The 16,363-nt window shown below is 36.3% G+C and overlaps 1 protein-coding gene across 1 annotated transcript; it reads left to right on the top strand.

Moving 5' to 3' along the window:
• The first annotated feature begins 11,469 nt into the window (after window positions 1–11,469).
• On the top strand, window positions 11,470–15,924 carry LOC122816622 (histone H3.3A). Its single transcript, XM_044089533.1, has 4 exons — window positions 11,470–11,589; window positions 12,611–12,759; window positions 15,239–15,392; window positions 15,476–15,924. The coding sequence occupies exons 2-4, from the start codon at window positions 12,632–12,634 to the stop codon at window positions 15,602–15,604; spliced, it is 411 nt and encodes a 136-aa protein (XP_043945468.1). The 5' UTR covers window positions 11,470–11,589; window positions 12,611–12,631; the 3' UTR covers window positions 15,605–15,924.
• The last annotated feature ends 439 nt before the right edge of the window (window positions 15,925–16,363 follow it).

Here is a 16,363-nt window from a genome sequence, read left to right as displayed (position 1 = left end):
CTATCCATCTTATCAAGGTTATCTCAATACCTAGTTGTTCTAATGTATTGATCAGTGTTTTGTTTATGGCCCTATGAAATGCTGAAGTTAAATCTATATAAATTACACCACAGTACATTTTTTTCATTCATAGCTGTTATTATATTGTTATAGCACACAGGGTAGGCCCAAAGCAGCATTATCAGATACACTGCTACTTGAAACTGTGCTAGTGTTCAAATAAACAGCAACAGTAACAGAAGATATTTGTCAGAGTTGAAATATTCTATGTACTGATGAGGAAATAGTGTAGCTTGTAGTTAATCAATCATCTTTTATGCACACGAGAGACAGATATCAATCAGTAAAAAGGTTCATTGAAATAGACATTGAAACATTTTACTGTTTTAGCTAGTTACCTTCATTTCTAAGAGTTTATAGTATATAGCAATAATGGATTAATCATTTTGTTTGCTTGATTGGCTGCAGGTGCCCATTTGGTCAGCATTTGATGTTTGATGAACTCTTTTTAGAGTTACCTGTATGAATACTTGCAAGTCTACTAGTTTGTATTTAATTTGTGTTACATTGTTACAGCTGCAGTTGGCTTTATGAACCAGTATCAGGATTCCATTTTTAGTATTTGGGCTTCAAAGACTGCATCAGTTTGGATCTGAATATTTATTTTCTGTCACCTGAATTTGGAACTGGGGGGACTATATTGTAGGGACTGTTTCTAAGTCCAAGAGTCTGTTTTGTTTTAGTGCAATTGCTAAGGTTGTTGATCAGTTTAATATGCTTGTCTCTGGGGCTGTTTTGTTCCTGGAAGATTCATGCACTTGTGCAGTTGCTGTGAGCTTCTCATGGATTTTATCATATATCTGAATACTGAATCTGAGTCTGGGACTGTCCGGTACTTTTTATTTTTCAGACTTGTACAGCTATTTGCAGTTACTTATAGTTATTAAGTATCTTAACAAGCTCAAATGCATCCTGGTCTACAGTTTGGTAAATGCATTTCTAATGTATATTTAGTTTTACCAGAATTTTATTTTGGATTAGCCTCTGGACCGTAGAGTTTATGCCATCACTTCTAAGAATAATCATGATTTTGTTATTGTCACTTGCTAATTAGTATTATTTTATGACACGATGTAATTTTTATCTAGTATTCCAGACAGAATTGATTGTTCTTAATATTTCTTTTCTTTAGTTGTGTTATTTTGGTGCATTATTTGTATATATGTTCAATTTTTGTAAAAAGTCCTTAGGAAATAAGCTCTGAAATAAGCTTGAACTTAAAATACTAAATTGATGTTGGCCATGGGAAAAATGGTAACAGTAATTCAAAAATTAAAGGTATTTAACTGCAACATATGCAATAAGTGCAGTAATGTAAATAAAGTGGATTTCTATTGTGTCTTGATGCAGGGGAAATGGTATTGTATGAGTCTGTGCATGTGATTTATATGTCTAATGGTTTATCAGTTATGTTGTGTGCCTAGAAAATTGTAAGGCAGCACTGCTTTTTTGCTGACAAACTTGAAAGCATATTAAAGTATAAAGATATAGGCGTACCTGCCATACCTCTCAACTGTCCAGATTTTCTCAAATTGTCCAAATTTTTGCCAAATATTTTTGGTTTATCCTCATAAAATTTGTGTTTTTCTAGAAAAATCAGTGAGGAAATAAGCCATGAAATAATAACATACATTACATTTTCAGACTTTATAGCCTTTATAAAAAATATGCTAACACAACACCTGTTATTCTAGCAACTTTCTAAGTTTATAAGAGCAATATTTATAATCTGTCCCTATTTTTGGGCTTGTGTCTCCAATTATTTTACGCTTATACTTAGGCTTTGTCCAGATTTCTTGAGCTAAGAGGTTAGAGATTGAGAGGTACAGCACCTGCATGCTGTTATTAAAAAAGACAGGACCAATGTACCATCTAAATGGATCGTGGAGAAATAACATGTTGCTTTTTCATGTTGTACCAGTTCTACATAAAAATGTAAAAGGAGGTGACGAGATAACTTGCTGATAATTAAGGAAATGCAATAACAATGTGTATTTGACAGACCAGCCAATAATCTGTCTTACTCAGATTAAATCTTCTCCATATTAACACTTAAGGCCTGGGATTTCCTTACCCCAGTATCCAGAATTCTAAAACTCTCTTTATTTTAAAGAAGAACATAATTAATTGTATCATGCAAAAAAAAAGAACTCACCTTAAAGGAACAGCAACCTGTTCATTTCTTTCCTTCTCATACTAACCCTTATATCCCTCTCACCGCTAGTTGGTTCAAAGATTTGGCTGAGTTAATCCATGATCGCCTATAATGTCTTCAATGTAATAGGATAAATTTATAAATGTATCTGGTTGATTGTAAAGGTGCCACATCTCACTGCTGGAAATGTAATGAACTTTCAGGGTGTGACATCCTAAAATATTTATGTTAAAGTCGCTTAAAATTATAAGGCTCCTGATGGAAGGGAGGTGTTTAAGTATGTGAAGTATCAGGTTTTGAAATGTGTATAAGTTTAATGGCAGGGGAAGGTAGGCAACAACTATGTGAAAAGACTCAAGTGCCTCTAAAGAGATTTTTACAATAAGCCAGTTGCGATCTATAATAGTGTTTAGAACCTAACTTACCATAGAAATAGGTACTTTGACTTTATGCAGGAGCATTATTCTGCACCTATACAGCTGTAAGGTCTATGATTATAGACATAGTTGTAATTTGAAAAGAAATGCTATGCTCTAAGTTGGTGGGTGTCTTTTTACTCTATGATTTGGTGATGCCAACAACAGTAAGAGAATAAGATGTAATAACGGAGTCCTGCTGTTTGATTTTATTTGTAAGGCTGCAATAGCTAATGATGCAAAGTGAGATGCAAGTTAAGTTATGACTAGTTTTGCAATGATTTGCTATATATGATCCTGGGTTTTATTCCATGTTGACAAAAATTAGGAGGAAGATAAGAGCGGTGTGGAAAGGGGTGCTTAGGGGCTTATTTAAAAAGGTATTTTTTTACCATTTGTGTTTGAGAAGGACTTGGTTGTCAGTTATGAAGGAGCAGGGTAGTGCTTAAATGTAGCTGTAAAAGATCCACATGCTTTGATACAACTGTAGACTGTAAAACATTTGTGGAAAATAGGTAGGGTTACTAATCTGAGTTTGAAACTTTATAGTAATGTGTTTTGGACATTTTAAAAGTAGTTTTGGTAAGTATTCCAGGTGTAATTGTAGTCCATAAGCAAATATGGCCACAAAAGTAACGGCTGCATGATACTGTGTAAAGTAACATTGTTTCTGAGTAAATTTTATGACTCAGCAGGATAAGTGTGGTTACTTATGTAACTGTGTAACAGGATTTTTTAAACACCTTTATTGAACATTAACTTATAACATAGGCAGACTTACATTTATATGAAACTAATCAAACCATATTAACAAGTTCACATTTGCAAATGTTATATGTCACATATATCATATAGTGAAAGCAAAAGTAGATACATTGTTCAATTCCTGTATTCTCTTAGACCTCATTCCTCCTCCAAAGCATTTTTTCTGCATGTATTGTTCCCAAATTTTTCATTTTTTTTCTATATAATTTTCTCCTTCCCTTTTCTAAAGATCCCAACTCCTGTTCTTTTCTTTTGCCTCTAATACAATATTCACTACTATAAGTATAGTTGGTAGAAATTTTGATTTCCATTTTCTAATAATAGCTTTTATGGCAGTCACCAGAATTAAACTTAACAAGGCCTTACTATGTCTAGGCAATTCACATCCTGTATCCCAGCCATAGCACTCAAGTATCCAGATTTTTGCCTCACATTTCCGGTCTGTTCCTCATAAAATTTCTGTTTTTCTGGAAACCATTGGGGATTGAAGACAGTAACTAATGACATATATTTGAGTTTCAGACTTATAGCCTTCAGAAAATTAAGTGTAATATTTAAAATGTGTCTCTAGTTTTCATCCTTTGTCCTCCCCTATTATTTTTACTTTGTTCAGATTTCTTGTGCTAATAGGTTGACAGGTATGATCCCAGCTATAAAAAAAAAAAAATTTCCAAAGTTACACTCATTTGCTCATCCACTATTCCTGACAGAGTACTCTGTAGGAAATGTTTAAAGTTTGCTAACTCATTACACTCGCAGAACATATGCTCCCAGGTGCCTATTTCTTTGCTATTACATCTCCAACATTTGCCATTTACCTGAGGAAAAATTGTTTGGAGTCTGCTTGGGGTATAAAAGTATCCCTGCAAACACTTCCAGACAAAAATCCTAAATCTTCTAGATTTTGCTGCATGCAGTCTAAATTGTATTCTTGACCTCTTCCAATCCTATTAGCTTTCCCTCTAAAATTATTTGTTCCCAATACTTTGGCTCCTTTGCCATTTTCCTGCAGTAAATTCCAGCAACCTCTTCCATTCCCTGTATCCCTAACTGCAGTCATCCCTATCAGAAAATCTCCCTTCTCCATTCCTGTGTAGGCTTAGCTCTTAGTAAACTTTCTGATACTTTATGAATATAATATTTTGTATGACTGATGTCATTCTCATTATGGATTTCCATACAAACTCCCATTCTTTCCTTATTTCTTGAATTACCCCCTGCTTCATCATCATCCCTTTCCACTTTGAACTGTAGCTGTCTGCTTGTGTTGTGTGTGGAAGCCTTAACTGCATAACTCTAAAATATCCCTTCAAATCAGGTAATCCTAAACCTCCTTGTTCTATTGGGAGGATCAACTTATCCCACTTGACTCTTTCCCTCTACCCATTCCACATAAAACTCTTCAAATCTTAATTGATTACTGTCCACAACTTCTCCTCAGGTTGATAAATATGCCTGACGTGTATATTTAATGAAAGGGACTAGAATAATTTTATTGCTTATATCTTGTTATCCATATCCATTGGCAAGAGCTTTCAGTTTCTCAGTTTGGGTTCCTATTACGTAGTTGAAGTTTTACAACTTCGAACGTGATATGGTCAAAACCATATGTTTGAAGTTGTAAAACTTTGGCTACGTTAAAAAAAAAGAAATGAAAAGACTTACCAGACTGTTGTAAGCAGGGGGGCAAGCCCCCTGCATCCCCCACACCCACCTCTCTTTAAATATATCAACTCCGAGACTGCACTACAATGCAATACAGTGCAGATAGGGAAGATTTCCCTTTATTACACTGTAGTGCGATCTCGGAGTTGGTATATTTAAAGATCGGGGGTGTGGGGGGTGCAGGGGGGTTTTACCCCCCTGTTTAAAATCGTTAGGAAACCTTTTTCTTTTTTTCTTTTTAATGTTGTCAAAGTTTTACAACTTTGGACATATGGGTTCGACCATATGCCATTCGAAGTTGTAATACTTCGACAACATAATAGGAACCCTTTCAGCTTTTGTGCTATCCTTTCTTCAGTCTCTGTCTCTTCTCACATATCCTTAGCTGCCACAACAGAATCCTTTTTAATCCATACTTTTAAATACTTAATTTTATCATGATCCCACAGATATGGGTATTGCTGATTCAATTCATGTGTGGGTACATAGTTTTTAGCTATAGCCTTTGTTTTATCTTCATTCATTTTATATCCTGAAAAAATGGAACTGTCTCAGAATGTTCCACAACACTGAGATGTCCCTTTCTGATTCCGTAAGGTACAAAATAATATCATCTGCAAATAAATCCAACTTTTCTTGAATGCCATAACAATGATATCCTTGATTTTTGAGTCTGTGATTTTCTTTGCCAGTGGTCCTAAATATAATGCAAATAACAAAGGGAAAAGAGGACACCCCTGTTGGTTCCTCTGTTCACACATGTTGGTTCCTCTGTTCACACAACTCATTACAGAGGAACGCTTCCACTTTGATTTTTGCCTCTGATCCCTCATATATTCTTCTAACTAACCTTATTATTGTATTAGGAAATGCAAATGCTTCCATTGCCCTAGCCATAAAATCCCAGCTTGCTCTCTCTAATGCTTTCTCTTCACCAAGACCCACTAATAACAGTGGCATTTTTCTTACATTCTGCTTCCCTCTGGAACATTGTTGTTCTATTAATGTTGTCAAATGTTTGCCTCCCCTCTACAAAACCACACTAGTCCATACCTTTCAGTTTTGGCATCACTTTTGCCATTATTTTGGCCATCATAGACATAAACACTTTATAATCATAGTTTAAATTTGAAATGGTGCTATATAAGGTTGAATCTGATGAGTCTTTCCTATCTTCAGGTATTACAACCATTGCAGCTTTTTTTCCCATGATGTTGGTTCCTCACCTCTTTTAAAAATACTGTCAAACAAAACCTTCCAGATCTTTATGACATTCTTCCCTCGTAGCTTCCAACCCCCCACTGGAATACCATCTATCCCTGTAAACTTTCCTGCAGATTGGTTATACATCACCATTTTTATTTCATCTCATTTCTTAACTTTATTTTTTGCGCCACATCTGCCTCTGACCTTGGCATATTTAAGTATTCCATAAATATTTCAATTTGTGCATTTCTTGATTTCCCCAGTTGTCTGCTTTATACAAATTTTCATAACATTTCTAAGATAACTCTAATACCGTCTACAGGATCTCTGGTTATTTTTCTTGTTATAGGCTCCCTAGGTTTGGCAACAACCATTTCTACTTTCTGTTGCCTAAGTCATTGTGACAGAAGGTTTTCTTCCTTGTAGCTATCAAAAAACAGTTGCTTAACTGCAGTCTTTCTAAACTCATGCATGCTATCCCAGTACTCCCTTATTTTTTCTTTAGTACTCTGCAATTGTGCCTCTTCTTGTTCTTTGAGATTCCCCTTATCTTGTAATTCTTTAACCTTTGTCAGCCTTTCTAAATAATTCTTATTACTTCTTAACCAGATCTTTTTCTTTTATTTCTACCCCCATTTTAATCTCTATTTACATTTTATCCCACTCACTAGCTATAACTTCTGGAGTACTTTCTATCTTCCCTAATAATTCATGGATAATTTATTTAAATTCCTCTCTTTTTAAAAGGTAGGTGGGAAAATGCCAGTGTCTCATCTTTACTTCATTACCCTACATTAATATCTTAGTAATTATTGGTGAAAGATCTGAAATAGTTATTGGATGTGTGTATCAAAGTTCTTAATTAAATGCACATGTGCCTGTGAAATATACTTCCTGTCAAATCTAGCCCACTTATTGTACCTTGGTGAATAATATGTACATTTTCTCTCAGTTACTACTACTGAATGCACATCTTTCATACAAAATATTTACGTAAACCTTTTTTTTCAGAAATCTACTTTGTTTTGGTATATTTTTCCTTCTAGATGTACATCCTCATTGTTCCAAATCAAATTTCAGTCCCCACCTGTAAGTAATATTCTATGCAGGAAGTTGATAATTTCTCCCAATTTTTCTAAGCTTCACAATAGCGGTTTTAGGCCCCCTCCTTCCATAACCTGACAGTCATTTATTCTTATATATATTCTCATTTCTTATGGCACTATCAATACATTGTCAGTGATAACTTACCTACACTTAGAATCTTTTACATAATGTACCTGTTTTACTTTTATTGTCTTTGCTATTATTTTAAGATTATATTTATAGACTCTCTACAAAATGTCATTCTCTGCTTTAACTAGTTGCTAATATCTACCCATGAATATTTTTTCTGTAAATTGTGTAAATGTTTACATATTGTTAAATGTGTTATCATCTTTGGAGCTTTTCTACCCGTGCCTCCACTGAAAATGGGCTGTCAATGGCCTAGTGGACTACCCCGGTAAACAAATGCTAATAAATAAATAATATGGAAACATAAAAGAGTGAGGAAAAGAAAAGACCCAGACCTGAACCTGACTCAGAATTAAATTGGCAGCCAGTAATTGGTGATTATGTGCAGGTATGCATGCTTTTTTTGGGGGGGTGCAGTTATACACACCACTTGAAAAACATTGGCTTCTATTTACTTTTACTTGAGCTTGCAACACCTTAGAAAACAAACACATTTTCTGTTTTCACAAAGAAACTATAGTTTTTTTACCACCACAAACAAGGACCTCAGTTAGAATTCCTAAACACTTCTTAACTGTCTCATTTTTGTTAGCTTTGTGGATAACCAAAATGAGACATGCTGTCAGTCAAAAGGATCACATCTAATATTGTACAAAAATGAAGAACTTATACTTGCTTTTTAAATATTAACACTATATATTGGAAAGATGAAATAATAAAATAATTTGTATTAATACACTTTATGTGAATATAACAAGCCTAGGTTAAAGTGCAATTTACTATCCCTGAGATACCCAGTAACAAATCCCACCCAAAACTGCACATACTAAACCCTACAGAAAATTGCCTGGGCCATACAGACACCTAGATAAAAGCAAGCAGTAAATAACTGGAATTAAAAGGCATATTTGGAACACTAACACTAATGAAAAAAATATGTATAAAAGAAGATTCCATCACACTGCAAAAACAATTCAAAACTCATTACCCAGTCAAACAGCTCTGTGCTAATCTGAAATATGACAGCCAGACACTAGGCATGCTACTGTACATAAGTGCTACTAAATGAGCAAAATAAAAACAAAAAGAAAACGTCAATACCACACTACAAAGTTGTATAACAGCAGTCACCCATGTCCAGAAGCAGCGAGGGTGGAATTTATTGATTCATACCTGGACTGTTTGATCAATTCACCTTCACTGTCATTACCAAGCCTTATTAAACATAAGTAAATATCACCATGACACACCTCCTCACAATGGATTTAACCTAACCGCACTGACTACTGTGCATCCTACACAGCATGCATACACAAATTAGACATTCCTTCTGCTGGCTGACATTTAATTATGTTCATTTTCTAAGAATATGCTTGTATAAAGTCCAACCACATATTTTCAATCTCACTATTTTGCTTTTTTCTTGCAATGCTTACGATTTTTATACAATTATTGTGTCTACATCACTAAGCAGCACTATATTGCAGTTAGACACATTAAAGGTTTATATAAGTGCTTGTCTTGCAAGCACCATAACAGTCATTAAAAACAATAAAAGAACATAATGTAATGATACATTCTAGTTATATGGACAAGCTGAACAATTTAGACTGACCACAAATTGAAACTAGGTAGTAAGAAAAATATAATCAAAAGTAACTAACATTTAACTAGTAGTAACTAACAATAGCTTTGCTACTGATTTATTCATAATTAGTCACCCCCACCTGCACACACTGTCAATCCAGTATCGATCATGAAAGGAACATCCAAACCTGCATGAACCTTGCTGGGGGCTAGTCAGTTAAGCAACCCAAGCGTGTAATTGTATGCCTGCATTATTTAATGGCCATGATCCTTGCTGGTTTGTAACAAAATCATTTTTTTAAGGACAGAATAAATTATCTGAAAAATCATGAATAGCTGAGAGGTATCTCCAGCAGCATTGCCCCAGGGTCCCTTAAGTGGTGTGTATAAGATGTGATGATTCCAACTGTGTCTCCATTGTTTGTTTGTTTATTTATTTATTTACCACCTCTATACCCCTGCTATTGGTACAGTACTGTTTTATATTTTATTATAAGGCTGCTGTGCACTATGGACCCAACCCCTATTTACTTTTCTGCAACTGATGTGTCTGTGTATATCATGAATAATGGAATTTAATGGAGTAAACCTTTCACAAATCTGGTGATGTAGATTGTTGGCAGTATAAAATGCATCAGCACTAAACTACAAAGCAGAAGTGCATGAAAACACATAAAAGTATACCTTTCAGCTGTCTAGAATTTTGCAGAATATCCAGATTTTTGCCTCATATTTCTGGTGTGCTCCTTGTAACATTTGGAGTTTGCTGGCAAATCATTGAGGACTAAGGTCACTAAATAGGAATAGACATTTGAGTTGCAGACTTCATATTCTTCAGAAAATGCATGCTAATTCAAAGTCTGCCATTCTATCCACTTTCTAAGAGCAATATTTAAAGTATGTTTCTGATTTTGGGATTTTGTCTCCCCCTCCCCATTATTTTTGGATTTTCCAGAATTCTTGCACTGAGGTGGAGCGGTATCTGTGAAAGAAGTAGGGTGGTCAGGACAAACATTTTTATTATCATATATGTCAAAAGGCATGTTTTATATGCTTTGACAACAAGAAAAATAAATATATTAAAATGTAAGGCTCTATGGGGGTTGAGCAATCTCCAAAGCAAAAAAATATATCAAGCCACCAGGCAAAAATAATTCTTTACTAACAAGTTTCATGACAAGTAGTGACACTACGGCTGTGACCCAACTCTGTAGGTGCTGGTAAGTTATACATTCAGATCTGACAGATTTTCAGAGAAATGCTTCATACAGTGCTTAGTCATAATGGGGGCACAATGGTAGATAATACCTGCAATATGAGATACCTGGTGGGCAATATAAGAGAGCTCAATGATCAAAAATCTACTTATTCCTTCAATATGTGTTATGATTATCACACATTTTTAGTATATGCTTTAAAATAAGTTTGTGGGACATAACATGCATGGTGCATGTTATGTCCCACAAACTTATTTTAAAGCATATACTAAAAAATGTGTGACAATCATAACACATATTGAAGGAATAAGTAGATTTTTGATCACCACTGCATTTAGACAAATCTTCCACGTTTGCACAAGAACTCTCCATTAAAATAATGTGCATCTTCAATGCCTCACTCAGGGTGTTAAAACAGTCATACCAAAAAAGTAAGAAAATTAGCTCTTTCTAATTTTTCAGCAGAAATCTTTAGATGCTAAACATTATACAGTAAGGATAAATAATATTTGTGAAACCTGACTTTACAAAGAAAATATTTATCTATCTATTGGTCAAGATATTTGCCTTGCAGACACAAGGTGGAGGATTTGATTCTCACATGGTTTAATTGGCTAGGATTAAAATGGTTCACGAGGGCAGTTAAACTATGTATGTGATCTGTGAACCTATAAAAATGTGAGACAAAATCTGGACACTCTGTGAAACTCTGGACAGTTGAGAGTTGTTAATTTTTATTTCACAGTGAACTGTTTTTATTAACGCATTTCCCATTGACTTCTATGGAATAAAACCTTATTACAAGGGGCTATTTAACGTTTTGGGAAATAATACAAATCGAGAACAGCTAAGAGATCATAATCACTGAGGTATGGAAACTACTTGACAGCAACTGCTGTTCGGTTGAGAAATTAAAAAAAGAAAAAGATAAACTGTAGTACACCATAAGCATAAAACATCAACAAGAGTTTTTTTTTTTTAATTTATTAATTAAATCCGTCTACCACAATATAATAGTTTCTCTCTCTCCGCTACAACCTATTACAACAGAAACGAACCGAGCAGAAACTAAACAATAAAGACACAAAGAAAGGAAATGATTGGGTCATGGCTTTACCTGTTAAACATCGCTACGTCCTTCCAATAAGATAAAAGGAACGTCTTGACGTTATAGCAGAACGTCGATCTAAGTATAAATAACAACAGTCGATAGTATTAGTTTAATTTAAATTTTGTTGAAGACGGATTGGGTATAAGTCGTAATTGTTTGGTATAAATTCTGGTCTGTATATTTTTTTATTTACCTCTTTTGTATTTTATCTTATTTTAAATGAAGCTCAATGTTACGTTGTATTTGAGAGATTTTGCTGTGCGATCGTTTTTTTCCCCAAGTTATTGGCCTTAGATGTAGGGGAGAAGTGTTGATGGAAAAAACGTTTTTCTCTATTACTTGGTGTGATAGTATGTATTATAGATTTATCTGCATAGTCTTCTGCTTTCTTATGTAAGCATACCTTGGTGTTTGTGGAGTTTGGTGGGAAGTGCTGCAGTGTGGCTTATTTGTGTATGTACTCGAATGTTGGCTTTGTGCTGAAACGTTCAGTTTGTTTTCTTTTTCTGTTGGCTGAAGGTCGCCATGTTATGTATGTGAGAGTATATCAATTGAGAACGTGGCGGTTGATTGTCGCGTAATGGTGGACAAATTGTAAATGGTGGGGGTAGGGTCGCTTTTTGGGGCAACATCGTCAAATGTTCCGTTTGTAAGTATTTGTGTACTTGAGTGTGTTGGGCGCAATTTTGTTTATTAGAACAGTTTATTAAAACTTGAGTTATTGGCTTATTCTATTGCTTTTTTTCTGGGTGGCTGTTTTGCTGTTGGTTGGGTTTCCTTGCTGGGGGTGGAGGTTCTTAACCCAGTAGCCTGTTATGGTCGCTAAATAAGTGGTTCTCGCTAAATAAGTGGTTCTCGCTAAATAGTTAATTCTGACGATTATAGGTCGTTCTCGCTAAATTGTTCTGATAATAAATGTACATGTCTGGCTACATAATTACTATTTTTTGGCTGTAGGTAGCTGGCTTTAATCTTTGAAAAGCTAGTAAGTGTCTATTTCCTACGCTTTTAACAGTTTGCAGTAGTAAAAACTTTAAAATCGACTTTTTTGCCTTCTGTAGTACAGAAAGTCTGTACCACGTGATTGGCGTGCTCAAGTGCCTGACAAGTAATATGCTTGCGTCATACACGATTGCTGCTTGAGTAGTGGAGTAATTGCGCGCTAGTATTTGAATTGTCTGTTTTGTTACAGTTGTAAACCGCACTCGAAGCGATGGCACGTACAAAACAAACGGCCCGTAAATCTACTGGTGGAAAGGCACCCCGCAAGCAACTTGCTACAAAAGCGGCAAGGAAGAGTGCTCCATCTACTGGTGGAGTCAAAAAGCCCCACAGATACAGGTAAGTAGGTTTTTTGATGCATTGTTTTAATGTTTTGTGAATATTGACGTGCATGCCTCAAGTGTACCTCATTACGAGGAGCGTACCTCATTTGGGGTCTTAAGTTCATGTTCCTTAGTTCCACATTGAAAGACTCTGCCACACATTCACTGTTGGGGATTTTTTAATTAAGTCCACTGTGAATAGAAATGAATCATATTAATTCCTTTAAAACTTATTTTTAAGTAAAACCAGCCTATTTTAACCATCCCATGACCTTCCTAGTTGAAGCCGTTAGTAAGCCATTAGTATGTGTTCCACACTTTGTCCATTTGTTCCACATTATGAGGGCCAGTGTTCCTCATTTTGGACATGGAGGGTTGAGGGCTATGTTGACGTGCTACCAAGTCACTAGATCTAGTTCGAGTGTTTTGTTTTTTTATGGATCCCGTGATATTGCTGCGTGTTTTATTTGGAGATTTTTCGGCAATGGAAACTGTCACGAGCTCCAAAGCTGCGCTCAGTGCATAGTTTTAAGGTCAAATTTTGAATTTGACGCGGACTTAGTATTTTTCTTTTCGGGGGGGGGGGACTGCGAACTGCAGAGAACGAATCTAGCACGCAGTGTGCTTGGGGTAGTACTGCTTTGGTGTATTCAGTTTGCATAAGTAGCAAAGCTTGTGGGTGGCAGTGTAAGTCCGAGGTACTGTTCTAAGATATAATGTTGCGATTTAATAACTTCTATACATAACTTAAATATGGAGAGGAGCAGTCCCGTTCAGGAAGTAATCCCAATACCATGGGTTTGGGAAGGGGTAAATTATGGAACTGTAGTGTTAACGCAAGACAATGTAGTTCTTCTTTTAGAAGCTATTCTATATCTTAAGCGCTGGTTATATATTTCTCAAAGCGATGCATGTAAGCGTTTTATGCGGAAGGGCTACCTCATTTGCGTGCGGTGTTTAATGTTCACTTTCTCAGTTTTCTGGGAAACTTATTTTTGTCATAAATGTAGGTTTGGGTAATCCTTTGTGGCACAGTGGATGAGGGATAAACGACGCGTTATACTCAAGCTACGCTTGTTTCAAGGTGTATACATGTGTATTGAATCCACCCACAACTACCACTTTTCATATGTGGCTATGGTGTTACGTCAACTTGAGCTTGTGGTTCACATCACACACACCTGTGGCTAGTTTGGTATTCAGTCCACCTACTACATGTCTTTATGTGGAAGGAAACTGGAGTAGTATGAGGAAACCATGCATGCTGGTATAAGGTGCCCCAGCTGAATATCAAATCGGGGGACTTGCATGCTGTACTGCCACCCATGCATTGATAGGAAATTGAACAGGCTGTAGAAGTAACTTTTTTGAAGCAGCCTAGCTTAAGTCTAGTTTGAATTCTTGCTATACTCTGGTTCCACTCCCCCTTTTTGGATGCCCAGTTTAGTGGCTATAGCAACCCTGGCTTAAGCTCCTATAGCAACCCTGGCTTAAGCTCCTCACTTGAGGGTAGGCTGGGCAGTGGGGTCTCCTGCTGCACTTAATAGTATTTTGCAGAAACGCTACCTGAATCTTCTATTCTGGTCTCGTGTGGCACTTTGAGAAGCTGTTTCTAGTTACTGAAGCTGTTGAAGGGTAGCTACAGTGTACTTCAGTATTTTTGTTTGGTCTGGAGTGTCATCTGTACGAGCAAGTGGAATAAATGGCTTGGTGGTGTCCACACTTTGGGGAATGTTTGCTGTAGTTAATCTTGTTACCAGAGCTCCAGATGGCCTAATTTGGAGCTTTGCATGCAGTTTTTCCTGTCCAGTCTCCAGATGTTTGAGAAGCCTGTTGTAGTGCTGACCCTAGTAAGATAGTGGTGCATAACTCTTGTAAGTTTCCTATTAAGATAATCATTGGCTAGCCTGCTTTTAATGCCCACTAGCTATACAGTAATCCCAGATGAATCTTGAACATGTGACCTCTAGCTGGGTGTCTAGGGTGGTGGGGCTGGCTCAAGTGCTGCTCTTTGCGTAGTCCTTAATGTAAAATTGGGCTGTAGACCCCAAATGTCAAATTTTTTTCAGTTTACAATGGTTTGTCAACTCAGTTCTTGAACTGGATGATCTGCATTAGTAGTACTTGTTCATTATTGATCTGGGTGATCTGCATTAGTAGTACTTGTATGTTAAAAAAAACCCTGTACTAGTTCAGTGTTTGTAACCACCATCTGTTATCATGGTGACTTAGTCGACTACCAAACTAGTAATACTGTTGAGCAACAAGCAATTGGGAACACTACTTGAGCCATGTAGCAGTCCATTGGTCTGTATAGAATGCCTAAAGGGCTAAGGCAGTGTGTCAGTATTTAAATGTGTAGGGCTGCTGTACTCCCTGGTTACTGTAGGGCTGCTGTACTTTTTCCCTGGTTACTGTAGGGCTGCTGTACTTTTTCCCTGGTTACTGTAAGGTACAATTGCCTTATTTTCAGTATGTATTTTTTATTTTTACAGGCCAGGTACTGTTGCCTTGAGAGAAATCAGAAGGTACCAAAAGTCCACTGAGTTGTTGATCAGAAAGCTTCCGTTTCAGCGTCTGGTGAGGGAGATTGCCCAAGACTTCAAAACTGATCTAAGGTTTCAGAGTGCTGCCATTGGGGCTCTGCAGGCAAGTGGTCTTCATTTTCTTGGCACAACTAACTTCACTCCGCCTAGAGTTTACATTTTAGTAATGGTTTATTTTCTTTGCAGGAAGCAAGTGAAGCTTACCTTGTTGGTCTATTTGAGGATACAAATCTCTGTGCCATCCATGCCAAAAGAGTAACAATTATGCCAAAAGATATTCAGCTTGCAAGGAGAATCCGAGGAGAGCGTGCTTAAAACTTTTTTTTTTTTTGGAAAAGACATTTCAGACCTTTTGACTTTTTAAAAGACTTTTATTGAAACAAGAACCTTCTTGTGGAGGCTTATTTTATATTGGTTTTGAAGAGATGTTAGTGGTTTACAGTGCAAAGTAGCAAGTATTTTATAAGACATTCCTTCAACTTTTTGCTCAGGTTTTTCCAAACAGTAAGTTTGTATTTGTTCTGTGGTTAGTATAAGCTGGGTTCTTTTGCATGCTAATAGAATAGCACCCTTTAGAATAGAACTTCTGTCTTTTTGCATTGTGATGACTTGTAAATAAACTTTCCACTACCTCATTGTTTTAGTTTAAGTGCTGTGGTTTGAGTGGTAATCTGGCAATGCGATTTTATGAAATGAACAATTGCATTATGGCAGAAGGTACCAATAACTTACACAAGTGCAGTCTACTTTTGCTGAACTGTAGACTGGTGAGCCTTGAGGTGAAGCTAGGAGATTACTGTTAACAGTAAGGTGCAGGTTGCCATTTCTGTTGGGATCTGTCTGGGGAATGATATTTGGTAGACTTGGAAAGAGCACTTGTACTGGAAACTACCTTGTAACCTGACAATATCTGCATGCTCAAAATTTTACTGCCCCCCCCAACTGCAGCCTGAATCAAGACTCTACTGTAGGTAGAGGGGTAAATGAATTGGTCCCACCTTTAGTAGGTTGGGTTGGGGGTGTTAATTGTGTAGCTAAAAGTTCAGTTCACATCTGTTTATGTACAGAGCCAGC

Source organism: Protopterus annectens, chromosome 12.part0, assembly GCF_019279795.1.
Source record: "Protopterus annectens isolate FY-2018-M chromosome 12.part0, PAN1.0, whole genome shotgun sequence".
In the NCBI taxonomy this organism is placed as follows: domain Eukaryota; kingdom Metazoa; phylum Chordata; order Ceratodontiformes; family Protopteridae; genus Protopterus; species Protopterus annectens.
This window is presented reverse-complemented; position numbering and strand designations above follow the sequence as displayed.

What these genes read in the sequence shown, in the direction of transcription:
- LOC122816622 (XM_044089533.1), top strand. Translation starts at nt 12,632, where the DNA reads ATGGCACGTACAAAACAAACGGCCCGTAAATCTACTGGTGGAAAGGCA. An exon ending in AAAAAGCCCCACAGATACAG is followed by an intron (nt 12,760 to 15,238) that starts GTAAGTAGGTTT and finishes TTATTTTTACAG; the next exon opens with GCCAGGTACTGTTGCCTTGA. An exon ending in CTGCCATTGGGGCTCTGCAG is followed by an intron (nt 15,393 to 15,475) that starts GCAAGTGGTCTT and finishes TTTTCTTTGCAG; the next exon opens with GAAGCAAGTGAAGCTTACCT.